General features: G+C 37.1%; 1 protein-coding gene and 1 pseudogene across 1 annotated transcript in view; one reads left to right on the plus strand and one right to left on the minus strand.

Annotated features, from left to right (window-relative positions):
• Positions 1-6,045: 6,045 nt before the first annotated feature.
• The window catches only part of unm_sa41569 (un-named sa41569), a 66,254-nt gene continuing 50,413 nt past the window's right edge, over positions 6,046-21,886 (plus strand). The window contains exons 1-3 of the mRNA XM_088629698.1: positions 6,046-6,489; positions 10,821-10,886; positions 12,388-12,518. Of these exons, the coding sequence (XP_088485824.1) occupies positions 6,388-6,489; positions 10,821-10,886; positions 12,388-12,518 (299 nt within the window). The 5' untranslated portion in view covers positions 6,046-6,387. The remainder of the gene's footprint in view (positions 6,490-10,820; positions 10,887-12,387; positions 12,519-21,886) is intronic.
• LOC148673339 (guanine nucleotide-binding protein subunit beta-like protein 1) lies at positions 12,883-13,984 on the minus strand (annotated as a pseudogene).

Genomic DNA, 21,886 nt, shown 5'->3' on the forward strand with positions numbered 1-21,886 from the left:
TCTGTTCTATTCTCTAACCTCCTCTTACTGTACCTCTGTGCTGTAAAAGTGGCCCTAAATAGCCCAGTGCCTATGGAAATACAATACTTATCTTATTTGCTTCTACTCAAGAAGTTCCTGATACAGGACGCAGCCACACTGCAGAGTACTTGCCGTGCCATGTGTCGATTATTTTACACCACATGATACACTTTTACAATACATTATTCTAACATTACCTCTGAAATTTCATTTTCACCTTTCCTGTTGTCACTTCAGCTTTTTAGAGAAGCAGTGCTCCTGGGTCTTGTTCAGCCAGTAAAAAGTGATATTTTCCATTAATAAAAGTAACAGAGCTACATGGTCTACTTCAGCAAACAATGACGACACGTTAAATTTGACATAGGCTGCTGACTGCCCCATTATTTCTTCTAAACTGTGAACAATAAGCAACTTCTTTTTACAATAATCAAGGCTAAAGAGTACAAATAAAGCTAAAATAACATGTCTGGAAAATGTACACAAAGAAAACAAGTTATACAGTACAAAAAAAGAGCAGCATTCTTAAAACTTCAGCAAAATCAGGTACTGACTTTGGTCAGTGAGTTATGACCACCCGGGACCCCATCCACACCAGGAAAAAACAGAAAAACAAATTCTTGAAGAGGTATTGGTATGTAAAACGTCGACAGAAATACCCAATCACTTACAGACTCATTTGTCAGAATATGGACCTTCAGGAACAGTAAAAACAGTGCCACACAAATTAACAATGGCTATAAGAAACCTCTAACTGGAAGGACCAACAGTAATTACAATAATAACAATTGCTTACACTTATAAAGCACTTTTCTGGACACTCCACTCAAAGTACTTTACAGGTAACGGGGACTCCCCACCACCACCACCAATGTGCAGCCCCACCTGGATGATGCGACAGCCAGAACGCTCACCACACATCAGCTATTAGTGGGGAGGAGAGCAGAGTAATGAAGCCAATTCATAGATGGGGATTATTAGGAGGTCATGACTGGTAAGGGCCAATGGAAAATTTGGCAAGTACACCGGGGTTACACTCTTTTTGAGAAACCCTGGGATTTTTAATGACCACAGAGAGTCACATCTAATCCGAAGGACGGCGCCTTTTCATAGTATAGTGTCCCCATCACTATACTGGGGCATTAGAACCCACATGGACTGCAGGGTGAGCGCCCCCTGCTGGCCCCACTAACATCTCTTCCAGTAAGAGCCTTCGTTTTTCCCAGGAGGTCTTTCATCCAGGTACTCACCAGGCTCACACCTGCTAAGCTTTAGTGGGTTAATAGTTGTGAGTTGCAGGGTGATATGGCTGCTGGCTAATTAATTGCCAGGGATCTTTTATATAGAAGTTACCTCCATTAAAGGATAGAGGTAAAATGCTCAGAACTGATAAGGACAGTTCCTTCAAAGGCACAAAACAGATTTACAGTATTCTGTGTAATAGAAAAGGAAAATCTTTAACTTCGATTATATTACTATTCGTAAACATACAGAATGTCAATTTTGACTTTTTTTAGTAATACCTATGATACAATGTATTACATTATTTCATTGTTAAATTTGGCTGTTGTTATTTGCTTCTGCAATATGACTCTAAGCGCATAATGTGAAGCTTACAAAATAGGGTAAATACATTTGGTTCTCTCTTACAGAAGACAATTCTTACAAGAATTTCACATACCATGCAAAACATGCAAAATGTAAGTGTATGCCAGTTCCAGAAGTGTAACCATGGCAATTGATCAAACTAGAATAGTGGCCTGAATGTCCTCCTCTCGTTTGCAAAATGTCTTTTGTTTTTATTCATGCCGAGTTTAACAACCACTGTTGCATTACAGCAGGTCAATAATGTTGCTTCTAAGTTAACACTGTACAGGACTGATATTTCGTACATGTTCCTTCGATAATTTACCACTGCATAATATACTCTGTATTATCTGTATTAGTTTTTATCTATTCTTACCTCTAAAATCCTAACAAACATTTTTGTTAGCATATATAGTATGTTTTATTTGTAAAATTGTGACACTTCCTATAGTGGGATTACACCCTCATTAAACTTAATATAGTTTTTAAACTTAAGAGAGCTCAATGCACAAAGAGGGCTCAGCCACTATCAGTCACACAAGATCACATGCTTTCAATAGACAGACCAGTGTCAGTAGCTCTGAATATTTTAAGGATTTTAATAATGATACAAAGAATAACAAAAAAAGATTGATTACACTTCTCTTTTTTAACACATTTATTTTTTTAAGTGTATGTAAAAAATTCTTACATATATCAGAAACATTTCATTTTCTGTGAGTTTCTGGAACAACAGCTACACTATTAAAAACACATTCATGCTAAGAGTTTGAATTAGATATATGGGATATAAACTTTCAGAAAAAATAATTACAATAGGAAGCTGGAAAAAATGAGTTGACTGCATGGTATAGATTGTGTATCTTCTTATAGAAGTAGAAAAATTAAATAAATGTTCCTTACTTCACAGGAAATGTCTAATCTCAGAAGCTGGCAGATTCAAAGCTGGTGTAATGCCACTTTATGCTACCTTGTCATAATTTCTTAGTGGTAGCAAAATGTGGCCCGTACAGTTATCAGAATTTAAACCTCATAAAAAATTCCTACAGGAACTAAAATGTTGTCTCAAAGTATAAATATTTGTTGCAAGCAGGAAAGGGAAATAATTTAAATAAATAAACATGAAATCCAAGCACTTGGTACAATTTGAGGCAGCTGAGTTCTTTATTCTCTGTCACAGCTGCAGAGACAGAGTAATAAATCAGATCAAATACTGTGTTGCTGAAACCACACAACTACACAACACTAAACAAAAACACATATACCAGTTACACTATATACTGTACAAACCAAAGTGTCTCCAAGGCCTATGTTCTACAGATCTACACAAAAGGCTAGCCTTTTAACCTGAAAGATATATCTTTCAAAAATTCAACCCAAGACTAACTGTAACTGCCTACAACCTGGACGCAAGCAGTGAATGTAAATCTATCTCCCTATTTTAAAGATGCATCACCAAGTAGGAGAGAATATCTTTATCCTGAGAATTTCTCCACTAAAGAAACCTGAATTTCTTAAATTAAAAACTGTAGGATCGCAATCTCTTTATAATATCGTACAGATAACATAGCCAGAAGATTTCCATCAGAAAATGGTCCTCTCAGCTGGCACAAGATTTGAGCAAGAGGATGATGGTAGTGTTTCTTCTTTCTGTCTGTCTTCTGATTCCTTCTTTACTCTTCTGTTGCCTTCTATCCTCCCTCTCTCTTCCTGTCTTTTTGTGCCATGTTTCTGTGTATTGAGCCTTCAAATCAAGAAACTGATTATCTAGGGTAAACTGCAAAATCCTTTCATCATTGGTGTTCACCTACCTGTAAACTCACCTGAAACTAAGCAAATGCCTGATTCTACCCACTGTTTCCAGGCTCCTTGTTTAGGCTTTAATTAGAGCAATAAGATATTAAATGCAAAATATAGATTTAATGACCAAATCGTGGATTGTAACATACTGATGACTGTGTTTGAAAAGAATAATCTAAAAGGATGTACTTTGTTACTCAGGAAAAATGTTTTTATATATGTTCAAAAGTGTTAAAGACAATGATTCATCCTTCAAGAGCTGAAGCCTATCCAGGCAAGCCAGGGGCACAAGGCAGGATACACCCTGGATGGGACACAAGTCCATTGCAGGGAACACACACAAAATCAGACATGTACACTCACATAGATTTTCTCAGAAGCCAGTTAACCTACAGAGTGTCTTTGTACTGTGGGAGGAAATCGAAGCACCTGGAGGAAACCCAGACGAGCACGGAGAGAACTTACAAAGTTCGTGCATATAGAGCACTAGGTACACAATTGAACCCAGGGCCCTAGCACTATGAGGCAGCAATGCTGACCACTGCCCCACTGTGCTACCCTGTGATCATCACAAGACTTTCACAAGATCACAAGATGCTTTCCATGCCATTCAACTGTCAGGAAAAGGCTACAAAGTAGTAACACAGCTACTCTATAAGTAGCAAGTAATAGGTTTATTCCATGCTGAAAAAAAAGAAGAAAGAGAACACAACGTTTCGGCCGTGGAGCCTTTTTCAGGTGTGAGAGAGACAGGGCAGTAGGCAAAGGTAAAGTAGCGGGAGAACAAAGGTTGGGAGGGAGGAGGAGTGAGAGGCGGAAGCAGGGGACAGAAAGAGCGGCCAATCAAGAGGTGTGAAGTCAGAATGGGTGCAGAGAGGTGTGAAATGAAACTTCCAATGAATGGAGAAAATTTAAAAGAACAGTAATCTGTCATTAAGGGAAGGGAGAATGTGTGATCCTAGCTGCAGAATAATTTTAGTTTCGGTGGTCTTTCTGGTCTTTCTGACCACCGAAACTAAAATTAGTTTTTACGGCTCCACGGCCGAAACGTTGTGTTCTCTTTCTTCTTTTTTTCAGCATGGAATAAACCTATTATTTGTTCCTTTGCAGCCTACGCATGCTGACGCAGCTACCCACCTGAACTACTCTATAAGTAGTCATTTTGTTAGCAGCATATCATTATCAATCTAAATTTCTCATTATTGTCTATTAATTGGATTATGAAAAAAAATGTCATGGTTAATATTATTATTATTATTATTATTATTATTAATAATTATTTGCCAGTGATTCCAACGCAAGATGAATAGACCAGGGCCGCAAGATCTGACAACTTCTGATCTCCTGTCATTTACTTTTTTTTTCTTTTTAAGAAGGCAGCTTATGAAAGTTACAAATGAAAAAGAGTTATGAAAGGATCATAAGATGGGAATGGAATTCTGTATGCTACTCATAGGTAATAAAATTAAAACCAATATGAAACAAACAATATAATTTTTGTCCACTATCCTAGCAGGTTAAAATTAAACAGATAATAATAATAATAATAATAATAATAATAATAATAATAATAATAATTGCTTACACTTATATAGCGCTTTTCTGGACACTCCACTCAAAGCGCTTTACAGGTAATGGGGTCTCCCCTCCACCACCACCAATGTGCAGCATCCAGATCATCAATATAATCCTTAATTGTTTTGGTGAGCTACAAATGATTAATTGTAAAGAATAAGGAAAGTTCACTGAGATGTTTAACACCCTTTTTAAGAGTTTTAATGTAGTGAGTTTTAATGTAGTAAGTTATACTGTAGGGGGCGAGTGTCAAGAGAGAGGCCCCGTATCATTCTCTAGGTACCCTTCGCCCCCTGCAGTAGAATTTTCTTACTGCAGCGTTAATATTTTAACAGACCATACAAGGCAACTACTGTACAAACTCTCAAAACATGCATGTAACACACATATATACTCCTCTCCCTACTTATTATTACTATTAAGAAATGCAACGTGTACAATTCCTTAGTGATTTAGTAATGTATGTTTTTTTCCTCATTGTAATATGATCTCTATTGTCATGTATTTGTGTGCTAAGAACTTTCAGACCAAGTCGGCGACTTAGGAACCATATTTAAACATCCCCAGCCACGTTAATATTAAAGTTCCGTCTGCAGTCGCTTTTCCAAAATTGTGCAGGCTACCCTCACAGATCTTTAAAAGAACGAAGCACTTAAAAATGATATTTTCTTAATTTAAACATGCTCTTATGTTTAACTGTTGAATAAGGCAGAAGTCCGTATTTGGCCCTGTTATGACCAGCTTTAAACGGTGGACAAAATATACTGGTGTTCCAAAACATGAAAGTCTCCTGCTTCACTTCCATACTTCTAAACAGTTTTGTACAGGGAACAATGGAGAAGCGCAGCTCACAGGGTAGTTAAAATTGACGCTACACAGGCTTCTATTTAACAATATGGTCAAAGCTTTATTCCCCCTTAGTGCTTCTCCCAAAAAACATTGTTAAACAAGGAAACCAGAGCACCGAGCAGGGAAGTTATGCATCATTTATACATGAACGTCTTTGACAGCGGTATAACCAGCTGAGCGTATTTAATCCATTTATTGGGACCCACCTTAACTGATGTTTTTGCTGTGAGAGAGAGGGGGAGGAGTTGCACAGCACTTTAAACTGAACTCGGAGCAATCAAAGCACAAGGCGAATAGTATTTAACGTTTTATTGTAAAACTAGCTTAATTTATGTATGTATTATATTTTCTGTGGTTTGTTATGAAAACGGGATGTGACATTCCCACAGGAGGAAACTTTATGCGTTTTTCAGAAGCTGTAGATGGAAAAAGAATTTAAACATTTTTGTTTAGTTAGTGGGGACGGAAGCACAGTATCTCACAACGTCGCTTTAAAGAGTACTGAGGAGGAAACTTAGCAGTCATTTTTTTATCATTACAACGTGCCACTGAAAGAAAATGCCAGCAGACTCTCAAGAGGATTTGGCAACTCTATCTGATCTGGATGAGAAAAGCTTGTTGGAATCTCTAAGTAATCGATTTCAGCAAAATCACATATATGTAAGTACATTTTCTAAAATACCCTTTAGAGCTTTAATTTCACTGGAGATAGTAATTGGACGGGGATATTGGGCAGTACTGTATGTATATAAGTAACCAACGAAGCAAGAAAAAAAACATTTCTGAAACTTCATTGACTGACAGTTCTGATCTAGGCTTTTATAATGGTAATAGACGAGTTTATTCAACAGAAATTATCAAAGTAAGGATGGCAATACTGGGTACAAATAATAGAATAGCAAAGGCATGGATGATTGTAATGTAAACCAATTTCTTTGAATTCTATTACATTTTATTATATTATTCTATTAAATTTCGTATTCCTATCAAATCGGAGGGCGAAAGATATCCTGTTGCTTAACGACTTTATGGAGTCTGTGTGTTGCTGCTTAGCTTGTTTGCCCTTCGGAAGACTAGAGTTTTGTTGGGATAGGGTTGTCCTTCCATCAGATTCTCTTTTGGTTGTGATGTTAGTCCTGAAAATCTCATTGTCCATTCACTGACCGTATTCCTTTGCAAAGTACAATATAGTAGAGCGGAAGACAATGGACGCATCATGAAACTTTCCCATGTGGAGTAGTTTAAAAAATATATAGGTGTAATATATTGTATTTGCACAACAAAAATAAGTACGGTATATGAAATGCGTAGTGGCTTTTGTGGTCAAGGATTCGTTCCTTTGATTCGAACAGACTTCTGTAGCCGTCCACTATTTTCAGGTGGACTTCAGAAGGTTAAAGAGCTACTGAAGTTCACATTTCTCTTCAAGTGGCGATTGCATGAAGCTTTGCTTAAGGTGCAGGAGAATGCAGAAAATAATTAGAATTGTTTTAACAAGTTGCTTGACTTTTGACTGTCAGCTGCGGATGGGACTTGTAATTTGTCAGACGCGCCACGTGCCTGTATAAAATGCAATTAATGTTACTTTCAAAATGTGCGTAAACTGCGGGGTTTAAGAAGTTCAATACTGAGTGTTTACACTACGCTTACACTACTACGTTTACAATACGTTTTTCTCATTCTATTATTTTCTCACAAGCACGAGTAGGATACGGTAAACACTGCACTATGACTATTTCATTGATCAAGTTTTGGCATTTAACATTTTTTTAACATTTTGAAACCCTAAAAACCAAGAGTAGTAGAATGATAACTTTGGAATAATTTTCTACAATGATTTTTTTTGTCGCATTAGCACAATGGCACGAAAGGAAGTGTGTTATAATTCTGTAAATTAATTTATGACAGTTTTGATCTGTAATTTTAAAAGGCAAATATTCTGTCTGCATGCCTGTACAACTATGTGCTCAAGACTGACATAGTTTTATGGATGTGTTCCAGCATGCCCTGGAAAAGCCTATAGGAAGAGTTCACATTTTTCAAAAACACAGGAAGAAGAAAGGCATCTCAAAGCAATTAATTCAAAACGGATACTGGATGTGTTTCTAGACTCCCAACTGCATGGCAGCTACATCCATTTAGGAATTTTTAAGATGTATTCTAACAATCTTATTGATTACATAGAAAATCATTATATTAAGCATAATTTTATTTCTTTACATCTATCAGTGACTGCTTATTCAAAAGGTGGTAGCAAGATGGCATTGTCTAAATACAATTTCACATCTTATAAGCGACAACTTAGTCTAAATGTTTGGTTTTTTAAATGTGATATATTAAGTGGTCTTAAAGGTGTCTAGGAAGACTGTCAGCCAATGGAAAAAGCTGTATTAAGGCCTCAAATATCTAATACCTGATTTTATTTTGTTGAACATAAGCAGCATTCTAGTAGTTTAAGATTTGTGGACAAAAGGCTGGGAGACATACATCAGCCATAGAGTAACTCATGAAACAACAGTTGTCAATTTAAAAATAAAAGTTGAATAATGTGGTTTCCTTGTTTGCAGTCTGGCCTACAGTATGTAGGAGCCACTGTGTGTTATAGAAAAACAAGTTATGTGATGGTTGTTGTAAGTCACTTGAGGAATAAGGGTCTTTCACAAATGTGGTGAACATCTAAAGTTGCACAGCACATATGACAGCGGTTAATTTAGATACAAATAGGAGATCCAAATGTGTTCCTATTAGCTCTATTTTTAATGACCTCATTTGTGCAAATTTTCATATTGCATAATCCACACTATATGTCCGTTCAGCTGGGTTTGTATAGTGGCATAAATGTTGCTGGGGAAACACCAGATTACTGTATGTCACCCAGCTCCTGATGGTAGAACTGATGTTTCTAGAACAAGAGTGCACAACTCCAGGCCTTGAGGGCTGTAATATAGCAGGTCGTTCTGGTCTATTTAGAGCTCGGGCACTTCAGGAATTGAAAAAGGTATTAAATTAGTTCCATTAAGATGACAAATGTACCAATTCATTGGTCGAGAGTTGACTGAAATGTGAACCTGCTCACACTACAGCACTCTTGAGCTGCAGTTGTAAAATACTGTTCTAAAGTGACTGTATAGTCTCTGAGCACTGGAACTTCTTTATAATCATACCTCTGTCAGTCATAATGGACCAAATTAAGTCCCTGCACAGGTTATGGAAAACATATCAATGTGCACATGTGACCATTTCGGTTCCGTGCGGGCTCGTGCCCTCCACTGCTCTACTCCATCCGTTTCGTCCCGCAACACCTGGGGCGTGAACCCTGGTCTCCAGCGTAAAGCAACGCTTTAGGAGACCTCCCTCAGCCCAGGCAGCTGAGGTCACTGCTACGCGCAGGGAGGGTGATGACGTCACCGTATCCAAACTAGCTCTGCTACACACACACAACCCTCAGTTAAGACCCACCGTTTTGGTGTTATTCAATGTTTTCATTAAAACACTTTTTCTTCTTTCTTTGTGCCATTGTTCTCCCATTTGAGCCAAAGAGGTCTGACCACAGCAATTGCTGAAGTTATCTTCTACATCGATTTGTTGTAAAAAGCTAACCTTTTCTTCCTTCAGACTGCACTGATTAAGAACTTATTTTTAGCATATGACTGCTGAATGAACCACTTTAAACTTCTGAAACGCCTTTTGTATTTTCCGTAATTGTTTTAAATAATGTTTGATTTAAAGATTTGTTTAAACGGGAAACTTCTAAACGAGAGGAGGCCATGTGGCCCATCTAACTCACCTGGTAGTTTGTATTGTGGCTAATTGATCCAAGAATCTCATCTAGTTGGTTCTTGAAAGAAGCCACATTCTTGAAAGGTTTCAGCTTTAACAGATTAGGTAGCTTGTCCCTTACTCCCACAAACTTTGGTGTAAAGAAGTGCTTCCTCTTCTCACTGAGGTTCCACATAGATATCACCTTTCAGCTCTGGTAAGTGTTTCACTGAAATCTGAATGAAATTCGCTGGGTTGACTTGTCTATGTCTTTGAGAATTTTGGAGGCTTGATTCCTTCTGCCTGTCAGTGTAGGACATTCTCTTAAGACCTGGAATGCATCTTCTATGGATTGACCTCAGAGGAGCAATATATTTTTTTTGTATCTTAATGCTAAAAATCGCACACGTATTCTAAATGATGTCTCAGTGATTTCTAACGTGCCTTGATTGAAATTGTACACTTTGCAACCTATTCTAATATTTTAGCCTTTTTTTATTGCTTCCCCACATTGTCTAAGATGTAAATGAAATGTCACCATAAATTTCTGTCTTTAAAGGTTTAAAAGTTGCTTGAATACATACTTAATATGGACATATAGCTCTTGTCCTCACATTCAAAATTCATGCCACATACTGTTTATGAAGTTGTGCAATGTAGCACTGCCTGAAGACCGCCTGTTCTTTCTGAGCTGTTGCCTCAGAAAGTGTTGCAAAACTTACTTCCTGTAAAACTGATTAAAACGAGGGAACTGGTGTTGTGAATAAACTGTAAGAAACATTTTATATTGTTCTTGATGACGGTTTCCTAGCAAAAAATACTGTATTACCTAGGCATAGTGTGGTAATAGTGACATAGAAACAAATATGTATGCTTTGTATGTGACGTCTGTATTTTTCAAAGTTGCAAACAATTGACCACATTTTAGTTTAGGGATTGCAGCATTGACCTTTAAAAATGAAAAATAGTTAGTCAACTGGTAATACATTTATAAATGGAAAAGGCTACCTTCTGAAAATAACTCCAGGGTGACGGTATGGTTCAGGCTCTGGTTGGAATTGGTTTTGCCACTAACATGCTGTTAATCTACAGGTTGCTTATTATTACATTTATGCCACTGTGGTACATCTATGCCACTTTATTATGTATTTGATTGATTAAATGTTTATAATGGCATCAACACCCCCAATATTAAGTGTTACAAAACATGTTTGTCTCCTTCTGTTTTGCAGACATACATTGGGGATATCTTGGTAGCCATAAATCCATTTAAATATCTTCCACTCTATGAAAAAGCGGTAAGTATTTTCCTAAGAGAAACCAAGGAATTATTCTCTTAATTTTCAATTCTTTTGTTTGGCAACTTGCAAGTGTTTAAAATAACTTACAGCACAAGGATAGCAAAACCGTTTTGGAGCTTTATTCCTTGGTGTTATCACTCTTTGTTGTGACGTTTTGTCAGTCAAGCTAACAATTCCTGAATAATGGAGCTGTGTTACTTGTTTAACCACTCAAGAAATGGTGCCTTCAAGGAATCAACATTTTGTAATTGTGGACTTCAGATGTGTGAACAGTGTTAATATGTAAAAATATTAATGGGTCCACAAATGCCATCCTGTTTTGCAAGTTGTGCATGCTTGGTTTGCTGATCAGATGAAATCATGCTTTCCACAGTAGAGAGTGTTTCTGACCAAATGCAGGGGCATCCAGGTTTGGATTTGAGTCTCTGCCGTGTTTAATCTCCTTCAACTATCAAGTCACTGTGGAGTAATGTTTCCCCTTATACAGCAACCATATACTCTTGGATTTGCTTTATAGAGTGGTCTTCCTTCACCAAAATTTGAGGTCAAATTGTTTGATTCAGAATGCCGCTTGATTTAAAAGTCCATAATTCATTTACTCAGGAAGGCACAAGACAACCTGGGTTGTATACAACAGTCATTGACTAAGGATCAGAATGCAAAACTTTCTGAACACCCCTCCTATGTGCCTAAAGACAAAGGTGATTCCTGGGTGTAGTATTTAATGCTTACAGTTTAACTGGCTTTATCTAGGTAATTCAAAGGTTTAATATGTCTTTGAGGTGATTAAGTAATTAAGCAATTCCCTGTTACACCTACGGTTGTGAATCAGTATAATATTCTGACCAAGTTGAGATAAAAAGCAAAATAGTTTTTAGTAATAGATATAAGAAACGTTTTTTTGGAGTTTATTATTGTGGAAAGAAGATGACTGTAAATTTACTTTTACTTTATAATTTAGGATACTATTATATGTAGTATTAAAGAAAGCTCATATAATAAGTCACTGTTCATTGTATGCCTCAGAATTATTGTTTAAGTTCAGTGTCAATGACGAACCCATGAAAAAAATAATCGGTTTGTATGAGGCATCTTTGTTCAACCCCAATGAAATCTAGCATGAAACAAATTATTTTTATTTTTTAATGGCTGCTTTGATTTTTTTTTGATGGTTGAAATTTTCTTTAGATTCCATCTTGAGATCTAGATTAAATAATAAACACCAGCAAATGACTACCTTTAAACCAGATTTCTCTTAGTGACTATTTGTTCCCGCTTAGTGACTGGATTGAATTGTGGATTTAACGTGTACAGGTATTGGGGGAAAAATAGTTGCTGAGATTAGTGAAGAGTTGGTGTTGAAGAGTTGATTGCCTTTGAACAAACCATTCCTTGGACTTTTCCATTGAATGATGATTAGATATTTCAAAACTATTGATAACATTATGAATGTGATTCATTTGCTGTGCAGTAAGTACTGTTTTTTTTGTGTACCCAGGTATCGGAAAAATATAAAAACCATGAAAAAAGCTCTTTGCCTCCCCATATTTTTGCTATCGCTGACAGATCTTACCAGTCCATGCTAGGAAGGCTGGCAACTGGACCCAAAAACCAATGTATTGTTATCAGGTAAGCTTAGTCCTTCATTCCTTGTGTTCTGAGTCTTGTCAAAATGTGGTATTGAACTTGACAGTGTTAAACACCATACCGAGAAGAACATCTCACAAAACACACAAGCACTGCCATGTAAGAAATGTGAGAGCTTCAGAGAATTGAGAAAACTGAAATTGTCCAAGGGGACTTGTGACTTTATTTATTTATTTATTTTTGGCCCAATGGTTTCCTTTCCTTTTTTAAATTAAATGACACGAAAAAACAGACACACAAATATATATACAAATAGATGGGAAAAAAGCCATCCACTGAATCAGAAAAAAACCATCAAAGATAGTTCAGTTTTTACCACATAAGCACGGATAATCATGTATAGAAAAATCTCTCTTGTTTAAAATAACATCACTCCTTTAACAGAAATAACATTTTTACTCAGTCCCACTTGATTGCTGTCAGGACCTGGGACAGGACAGTGTGTTTCTGAAACATAATGTAGACTGCTTTCTACCAGCCTCAAATCCAAGGAAAGAACAATGTTGCTTACGAGGCAGTGCCGGATTTCCTTTCCTACCTTGCTATGGTATGCAATGATGTTCCAGAATCAAGTACTGAAAATGCTCCAAGCCTGTGACCCCAGTCCGCTCTGTGAGCAAGACAGGAGTGATCTACGTGTCTGAGCTCTGCAGCGGTGCCTGGCCTTGCCAGGGATTACCACTGCCCTCAAGAGGTGGTAGTTCTAGGTATATATCGACCACATGCTAATAAGCTGGTCTTTGGATCCTGCGACCAGCAGCCTCTGACTAGCCTCTGCTGGTCATGCCAAAGCCAAGTATGTCTGGTCCTCCCATATAGACAGATGGGAAATCTCTACTGAGACCTGCAGCTAGAGTGTTTGCTCTCCATCAGGTGAACAGTCCCAGAAGATGGTCTCCGCAGAGTCCGCAACACCTCTCAACTTTCCGTGGTTAAAGGTGAGGCACATAAGCAACTGTTCAAAGCCAGACAGGCGGCTCTACAGCCTCCGCATGGGAAAAATCTACAGCTGTCCTCATGGCCCACAAGTAACCAGGGACTGCAGCCAGAGTCAGGCTGCCAGAGCCTCAGACACATGGGCATGCCCAGCCAAGCCTCTGGGTTCGGGTTGCATACTGGCACCTGCTGGGCAGCACGGACACCCACACATCGGGCATATCTGCTCCGGTGAGCGCTAGCAGCCAGTGTCCTAATTCAGCACAGATCCCTGGTAGAAGCCCACGCTCCCTACGAAGAGGTAGCTGGTCCACTGGCTCCTCCCCTTGCTCAGGTCCCACATGCACTCATGCATGTCTAGGCCCCGGCTGGACAGTTACTCGGGCTGCATACGTCCATATACCAGCCCTGGCTTCAGCACACCTGGAGAGTCACTCCAGCTGCACATGTACGTGCCCCAGCCCTGACCTCTTCACACCCGAAGAGACACTCCGGCTATTCAGTTTCAACATGGACTTTAGTATTTTCTAAGGTTGTGCTGTATGTCTGCATACACGTGCTGCATATACACAGAGTTAAACTTAGTTTTTACTTATTTTGGTTTGAAATAAATAAATTTGTATCTTGTAAATCTTCCTAGCAGTAAAACAGATCTACAATCCCCTGCACACTTCAGTTTTGCTGTGTGTTTTCTTATGTACTTACACAGGTAGGGCACACTCTATGAGTAATACTGTATATTAATGTAGTGTTGTATACTGAGGTGTCTAGTCCTTTCTAGAATTTGCAAGTTACAAAACATGTACAACCATGTCCTTTTTCAGCTGTTTATTTTAATCTTGAGTTTTTCTTTGTCATTGGGATGTTTCCTTTTCTTTTTGTGTTTTACTGTTAAAAACCTTTGTCCAAACTAAACAAAATATGTACAGTATATTTATACAAGATTAAGCACATTCAGTAAAGTTTACTGTTTATTAATATCCCATAATTGAGTGTGAAGAAAGGTGGTATCAGATATTTTAACTAATGTAAAATATGTGAACCCAGGTCCTTAATTTGGATCTGTCGTTATCCCTGAGTAAAAGCTTGGTTTGTGAGCAGTGTACAATTAATTGTATAAAGGAAGATTTTGCCATTTGCTTACACAATGGATGTTTTTTTCAATGGTAGTATATAAATTGCAGTTGTGATTTTTAAGAGATCTATTAATAGAACATCATATCACTATATGTAGTAGGATCATAAATATAAGCAGGTGTGCCCTCATAAAGTTTCATTACCTGTGTCATCGCTTATCTTTATTCTTGATCATCCAGTTGTGTTTGGTGTGCATGTTTTCCACATACTGGAACCTGCGTCATGTCATTGAGTAACACCTTTGGAATTTAGAAGGAGGACAAAGAAGTTTCATGTAAGATGTACACGTAGCGAAAGTAAGGTTTGTAATATAAAGCACAACTCATCAAGTAGTCTGTGACATACTGTAATACAGTTTATAAATAATACGAAAACACAGTTAGAGGAAAAAAAAGAGTGTTAAATGCTAATCTAAAATGTTTTAAGGAGTTGTTTTGTTTAAATGCTTGGTCAGGGTTTTTGCAAATATATTTTACTTTTTGCAATGATAATCACTTTGATTAATGTGAATCCTACAGTAGTTCTTTATTTTACACGCACTACATTTTTGTGTAACTGAAAGGCCCTTTTGTTTTAACAATCCATTTACGGGGTGGAGAAATTTTCTTAAGTGTTTTTACATACTATGTTTTAATCCTTTACGATTGCATGCCAGCTGGAAAACCAGATCATACAAAATAAACAACAGTAGCAGGGTTTTCCACTACACATCCTTTCTTTTTGTATCCTTGGATTTAGGGTATAGTCTGATGTCAGAATGTGGCTTTATTAAAATAGAAAAAATGCAGAATTTTTAAGACCCTCTAGTACATGTGGAGTGCATTGAAATTCTGGCCCCAAAATTGAGTCAGTAGTTTTGAAAACTGCAATTGCAATACTAGTCAGTAGCATTGTATTACGTCACGTACAATAGGACCCAGCAGTCCCTCATCTCATCAGTGAAACAGTCAACAGCAGCCTAACTTCAGAACCACAGCCCAAGGTAAAGACCTGTACTGTAGCTTTCCAGTTAAAAAATGACTTACAATATTAGATTATAATTCAGAAAGTGAATATACAGTAAGAATTCGGAATATGTATACTGACTCAATAATAGCGATTCTCATGTTTTTAGAATGAAAACGCTTAACTCTTTGAAGTTCCTTGGTTAGTTCATTAAGTTCAATACTCAACCATAAGACTAAATATCTTTCTAAGTAAGTCATTGATAAAGTCATTGAAAGCACAGGTAAGGCGAATAGTACAAACAATATTAATATTATATTAGTCTCTCAGTAGCACTGTAAGTACAGTCTACTCAACAATCAAGAAATGGATAATCTCACTCAGACACTACATTGATCAAACCTTTACCCCAAACCGAGTGGGCAGGGGGGAAACTAGTCCTGTGTGGCCAGTGATAGCTTTGAAAGAGCTACAGAGATCAATGTTTAGGATTGGAGAAAATATGCATCAGTCAACAATATCCAGAACACTTGACAAAAGTAGTTAGAATGCCAGGCAAGATGGAAGCCATCATTAAAAATATGCCATCTCAAAGTACCTGAGTGATTCTGCAAAAATGTGCAAAAGGTGTTCCTGTCACACAAAACAAAAATGGATCTTCTTGCTCTAAATATCAGGCATTACATTTGATGAAGACTCAACACCATCCCTACAGTGAAGCATGTTGATGACAGCATCATACCGTGGGACTGGATGCTTCGTCAGAATTTAAGGAAAGACGGATGAAGTAAAGTATAGACAAATACAACATGATAAACTTGTTTCAGTCTGCTAAGTACATAAAACTGGTATGAAAATTCCCCATTCAGCAGGACAGTAATCCAAAGCACAAGGTCAAAGTTAAACTGAAGTGGTTTAAAAAAGTGAATGTCATTGAGTGGCCCTGAAAAAGTCCTGGGTTGAATCCTACTGAGGTTCTGTAGAAAGACTTGTAATCTGCTGTCCATTAGTGATACCCAAGCAACTGGAAAGAGCTTAATCATATCTACCTATAGATAGATAAAGCCTGAGTGCAAAGTTGGTAGAGATTTACCCAAAACGTCTGGCAACTGTAATTGCTGCCAAATATTTGAGTTCGCGTGTCTGAATACTTTATGCACTCGGCATTGACATTTACTGTAACTTGTTTTATCCCCAGTTTGAGCATTTAGGTTTTGAATAAAATACTAAGTTTAAAAAATGTGCATGCATCATTTGTAGTTTTATAAAATTAGACGGTATATATAGGGTCTCAGGATATTTGTAAGGCACTGTAGGTTAGAAATACTGGCCTTAATAGCTTACCTACTGTATCTAAGTAGGTCCATAATAACTATTTAATATATTTTTAGAAAAACATTGTCCCATAAAAAAAGTTGTTTTTGGTATGTCATAAACATATGTATTGTCTTTTACTGTTATTTATACTGCAAATAATAAATGTATTTTTATATAATAGGCTTCATGCTAAGATACCAAACTGCAGTAGAGGCCAGTTTCTGACTGCACGTTACTGTTCTGCATGCTGGCTAAGTGGCATCTTCCTTTCAGTTCCTTTTCAGTCTTGTTCATGTGAATTTGAAAGGATAACATTTTAAGACAAAATCCCAAATGTTATCCCAAGAGTCAACAGAAAAAACATCCCATTGGTTATGGGTCTCTCATTTGGAGCCAGATAATAAAACTAAATACAATTTATGCTGACATACCAAGCCTCACATCTGTTGAAATATAATTCAGCTAAAACTAAAACTGCAAGTTTGACACACAGACAGGAAAATGGTTCAGCAGATTCAGATGTCCTGACCTAATATTCACAATGTCTGTGGCAATTTGCCTGACATTTTCTTTGGTCTTTCATTGCCTCTAAGTTCAGTCAGACATCTATGATTTGTGTAGTTCATATAAAGCATACCCTAACACACTTCCAGAGGAACCTGTTCATAATTCATGGGTGTATAGATGCCTTTCCACCTGTAATTCTACAAAAATGTCCAGGTCATTTTTTTAACATATTAAAGGGGAACTGCAACGCTATTTTCGTATTTTGTGATTAGAAAGATTCCACATTGATGAGTGCATTTCAAACTGCAATAAAAGTCAAATATACACAGTAACTTGTAAAACCTCCAATTTGCACCACAACATAGACAGAATTACCAAGTCGCGCAGTGCCAAGTTCTGCGATTCAGAAAAGGGCAACAAAACCCCAGGCTTGGGAATATACAGTAAGCAGGCTTGGGGAATACATCTCTTTTAAAAGTATATAAAAAAGACACTTGTAAGATATCGTTAAAATATGCATATTTGGAATACATCTGTATATGTGTCAGTTTTTTTTTGTGAGGTCTTTTTGCAGCAGTCTGGTCATTTGTTTTAAACTTACAAACACTGCAATTTGTTGGTTTAGTCTTTATTTGTGATGGATTTTCTTTAGCATTAGTTGTGAAAATCCAAGTCTTGTCATATATGCTGATCAAGCAGCAGATTTTTTTTGCTAGCAAAGTGTTACTGCTTAGCCAAATATCTACCACAGTCTGTGTAATGTAACTGAATTTTTAAAAGACGAGCAATATGTAATTTGTGTAAGGTGGCTGATTGTGTGAGTTTTGCATGCGGATGTACAATGAACTGGAAATCTGAGTTTTGATACTTGAGATGTAAGATTTAATGGGGAAAAAATTGAATTGTTCTGTAAATATTAATCAACTATAGCAGAATGTTTTCAGTGTTTCTTTTAACTATAGAACAGGCTATTTGAATGAAGTCTTTTTAAGGTTTGTCTAAAAAGTATTGCACACATCATATTTACATAGTTATTTTCTCTTTAGGGGCACAAAAGAAGCTTTATTACCCATCCACAGTTACTTATCTTGAGTATCCTAAAAAAAAGTGGCAGATTAATGCCCTTCATTGTTTCAAAGATGGAACAAAAAAGCAATCCAAAATTGTTTCTTTGTAGTGAGTTCATTATTGGTGGCAAATGAGAATTCTAGGGCTACAAAATGAAGTATTGCAATAATGTTCAGCATGTGAATACTGTATGTTGTGTATTGGCCGTTTAGTACCTCAGGTAGTTAATTGATGGAACACAAAAAGGCTTAGAAAGGAGGCCTGGGTTTCTGGACAGTACAGTAGGGTGATGTCTACATCTATGAATTTACATTTGTTTACTTGCAATTCTGTCTGGCTGATGGAGTCTTGGATGGAAGAAGGACAGAGTGGGATGAAACCAAGCCAAAGACTTTGAATGCAACTTTCAGATATGCCATGCAATACACTAGGATCATGAGACAGGTCTAACACATGAGTGAACCTCTCACTGCCTCCCTACAGAAGTACCCACTAGCCAGCATCCATATCTCAACTTGATCTTGTCTTTTTATTGTAACGAATGCTTCCGGTTCTGTGACAACAGTGTGGGAATGACAGGCTGGAGACAACTTTACAAACTAACTGACAGGTTTATTGACCTTTTCATTACAGTGGGGCGTGCTGATCACAGAGCAGGGTATCAACTGTGAAGATAGAGTCAGAAAGTGCAGGCATTGGCTACACACAGAGGAATAATTCATGCTGTTTATTTTAGCCGATTGCTACTGTATAAGTTTGTGATTACTCTGGTTTGTGTTAGCTGATCAGTGTTATTTTAATTAACTTAAAGCCACGTATTGATAATGTAATTATCATATAAGGGAGGATTATGTCTGTCTTTTAACCATACCGTACGTACTAGGTACTGTCCATGTACTGCCATTATATGAAAGTATAAGGATGCACTGAACCCTCATGAACGTACTTCTCAAGACCCTACTGTATAACTTACTAAATGTAGAGTTGGCACAAAAAACCCATTCTGCCTTGGGTGGCAGGAGCAAGACATGTACAAATATAGTTAACCTCATCTCGTCAAATGATCTATTTTCACTGAAATGAGGTTTCACTTATAACAGGCAGGCATTTATAGAAGAGTTATCTAACACATGGCCTGCGGGCTGCATCTGGCATGCCAAACCAATCTGTCCCTTCCAGCCTGTGTGTCATTTGTGGTCAGAGATTCGATCTGCAAAATGCCTGAGCCAGCAAAGCCAACTCCTGAAGCAGGTGTTTCTGCATAAGATCTGCATACACGGTGCCCACTGCAGTGTTTTACCTCTGTCCAGTCAGATGGCTTCTGTTTGGTGATGTGAAGGGATGACAGGGATGTGTCTGCATGAAAACTGCAACTTCTTCCAAATGTCTCAATTTTGGAGCAAACCTAGTGACTGAACCATGACTTCTCTCAGAAACTGGGTCTTTTATTTAATAATGATCTCAAAACAAGATTTTTGAACATGGTAATGAGGTCTTTGTGATTGTTATTGATGAAAAGAAAATGTGTGGTTCAAGAGAACAGAAGAAATTTCTGTCTTTTCCTAGAAGTGAATGGAAAGCAGACATCCTGGATATGTACACAACAGGTTGCTTTCCAAAGATCTAGCACTAGTACATTTGTTGTATATATTTTATATAAATACTCCAAATAGTGTTCTGCTATGAGATTTCTGTGTTTTATTTTTTGTCATGCGCTGTAACTTAGCCAGGCACAGAAATTGGCAAAAAGGCAAATAAAGTAAAACTCTGCTAATTATACAACAAGGAAAACTCACTTATCACAGAACCTTTTAGTGTCATCATTCCCTCACATGGAATATCCAACCAATGGTGTAACCCCAGAGTCCATTTAATATATATATATATTTCAATCCTGCAGTTAACCAATTCATAACAGATCCATCCCTCAGTTCACAAAGGCAATTCACCCTCAAAAATGGTTTGTAATAGGATATTTTGCATAAAGTAAAATAAGTTCCCATTAATTGTAAAAGCTTATGACTTTTTTCCTAAAGTCTAGTATTAAATGATATTACTCATTGTTCTTATTTTGACATTTCAGTACAATTAACATAATGATATTTCATGTTGGTAATAGTTTGTTTTTTTAACTCAGTACGGTAGTCACCTAGACAACATGTATAAAAAGTGTAAACTGTTGAGCAAATGCACAGCCAAGTTGAAAGCAATGCAAATGTCTTTCAACAGCTCGTCAAATCTGTCCCTCTGTGAGAGCAATGGGACAGAATCCCACAAGAACTGATCTGTATTTGTAATCTGGTGCAAAACAGGCTGATGGCCACACAGACTGCTAGTCTATCACATTAGACTGTTGGCCAGTCCAGTTGTTGATCAGCATAATGAATTTATCTAGTACATGCTTGTTCATATGTTTTTAGTGCATGCGCTGTAATCTTTCATTTTTCTGACTGTGAATTCATTGCACTTGCGCTTCTTCTGATTCTTAGCATATTTTTTTCAAGAAATAAGCATAATTCTCTCAACTTCATTTTGCGCTTTTGAGCAACATGCAGAAAATCAGCATATCCCTCTGTCAATGTCTTCCAGCATATGGCTTAAAATACTTGGCCATATACACTCTTATAGTATAGAGCAGTGTGCCTGATGAATCCTATATGCATGGAATACCTTGTCTAATCGGTACTGTTTTGAAGTATCTGGAATTTAGTTTGAAATGGTTTTAGTGGTCCATTGCATTGCAGGTTATACCTCCTTAAGAACACTGACAAATTGCAAAGATGCCTGACAGAGATCTCCTCGTTGACTCTAAATAGCATAACAGAACAGTATTTATCCATTATAACAATGTGGGTTCAATGCATACGTGGAATGGACTGTTGAAAAATGTTTGCTCTTAATCATTTTATATTGTTTTTCTTGTATACTGCAAATTATGTCTAGAAAATAATTTTAAAGACATTTATCCTGTCCTGATAATAGTGTACAGTTTATACCTACACCGACACCAGCAAGGCACTGCAAACCACCAGTTGCAAGCTTTTTAAACCATTGTTTAATGTTTCCTAATACATATAATGTTATTTGATGTTATTTATATACGTTTGGAATTTTATCCTTGTACCCAGTTATCCAAATGGAAAATAAAAGCAAGTCCAGACTTTAAAAAAAAAAAAATCTGCTGCTTATAGTGGAGAGGAAAAGTACTGGCTGCTCAGACAATACAAATAATTGAAGGATTGTCAGATTACAGATAATAAGTCCCTTGGATCTATTACTCACTCAAAGAAATGCAGACATCATGAAAGAAAACAATTTGCATTTAATATTAACATTTTAAACATTTGCAAGTCTTATCTCTTAAGCAAATCAGTAGATTTGCTTTTAAATGTTTGCTAGGATAGAGAAGGCTCTTATAGGCATGTAAAATATGTGGTGCT

The sequence above is a fragment of the Lepisosteus platostomus genome, chromosome 4 (genome assembly GCF_059453375.1).
Source record: "Lepisosteus platostomus isolate fLepPlt1 chromosome 4, fLepPlt1.hap1, whole genome shotgun sequence".
NCBI classification, from domain to species: Eukaryota; Metazoa; Chordata; class Actinopteri; order Semionotiformes; family Lepisosteidae; genus Lepisosteus; species Lepisosteus platostomus.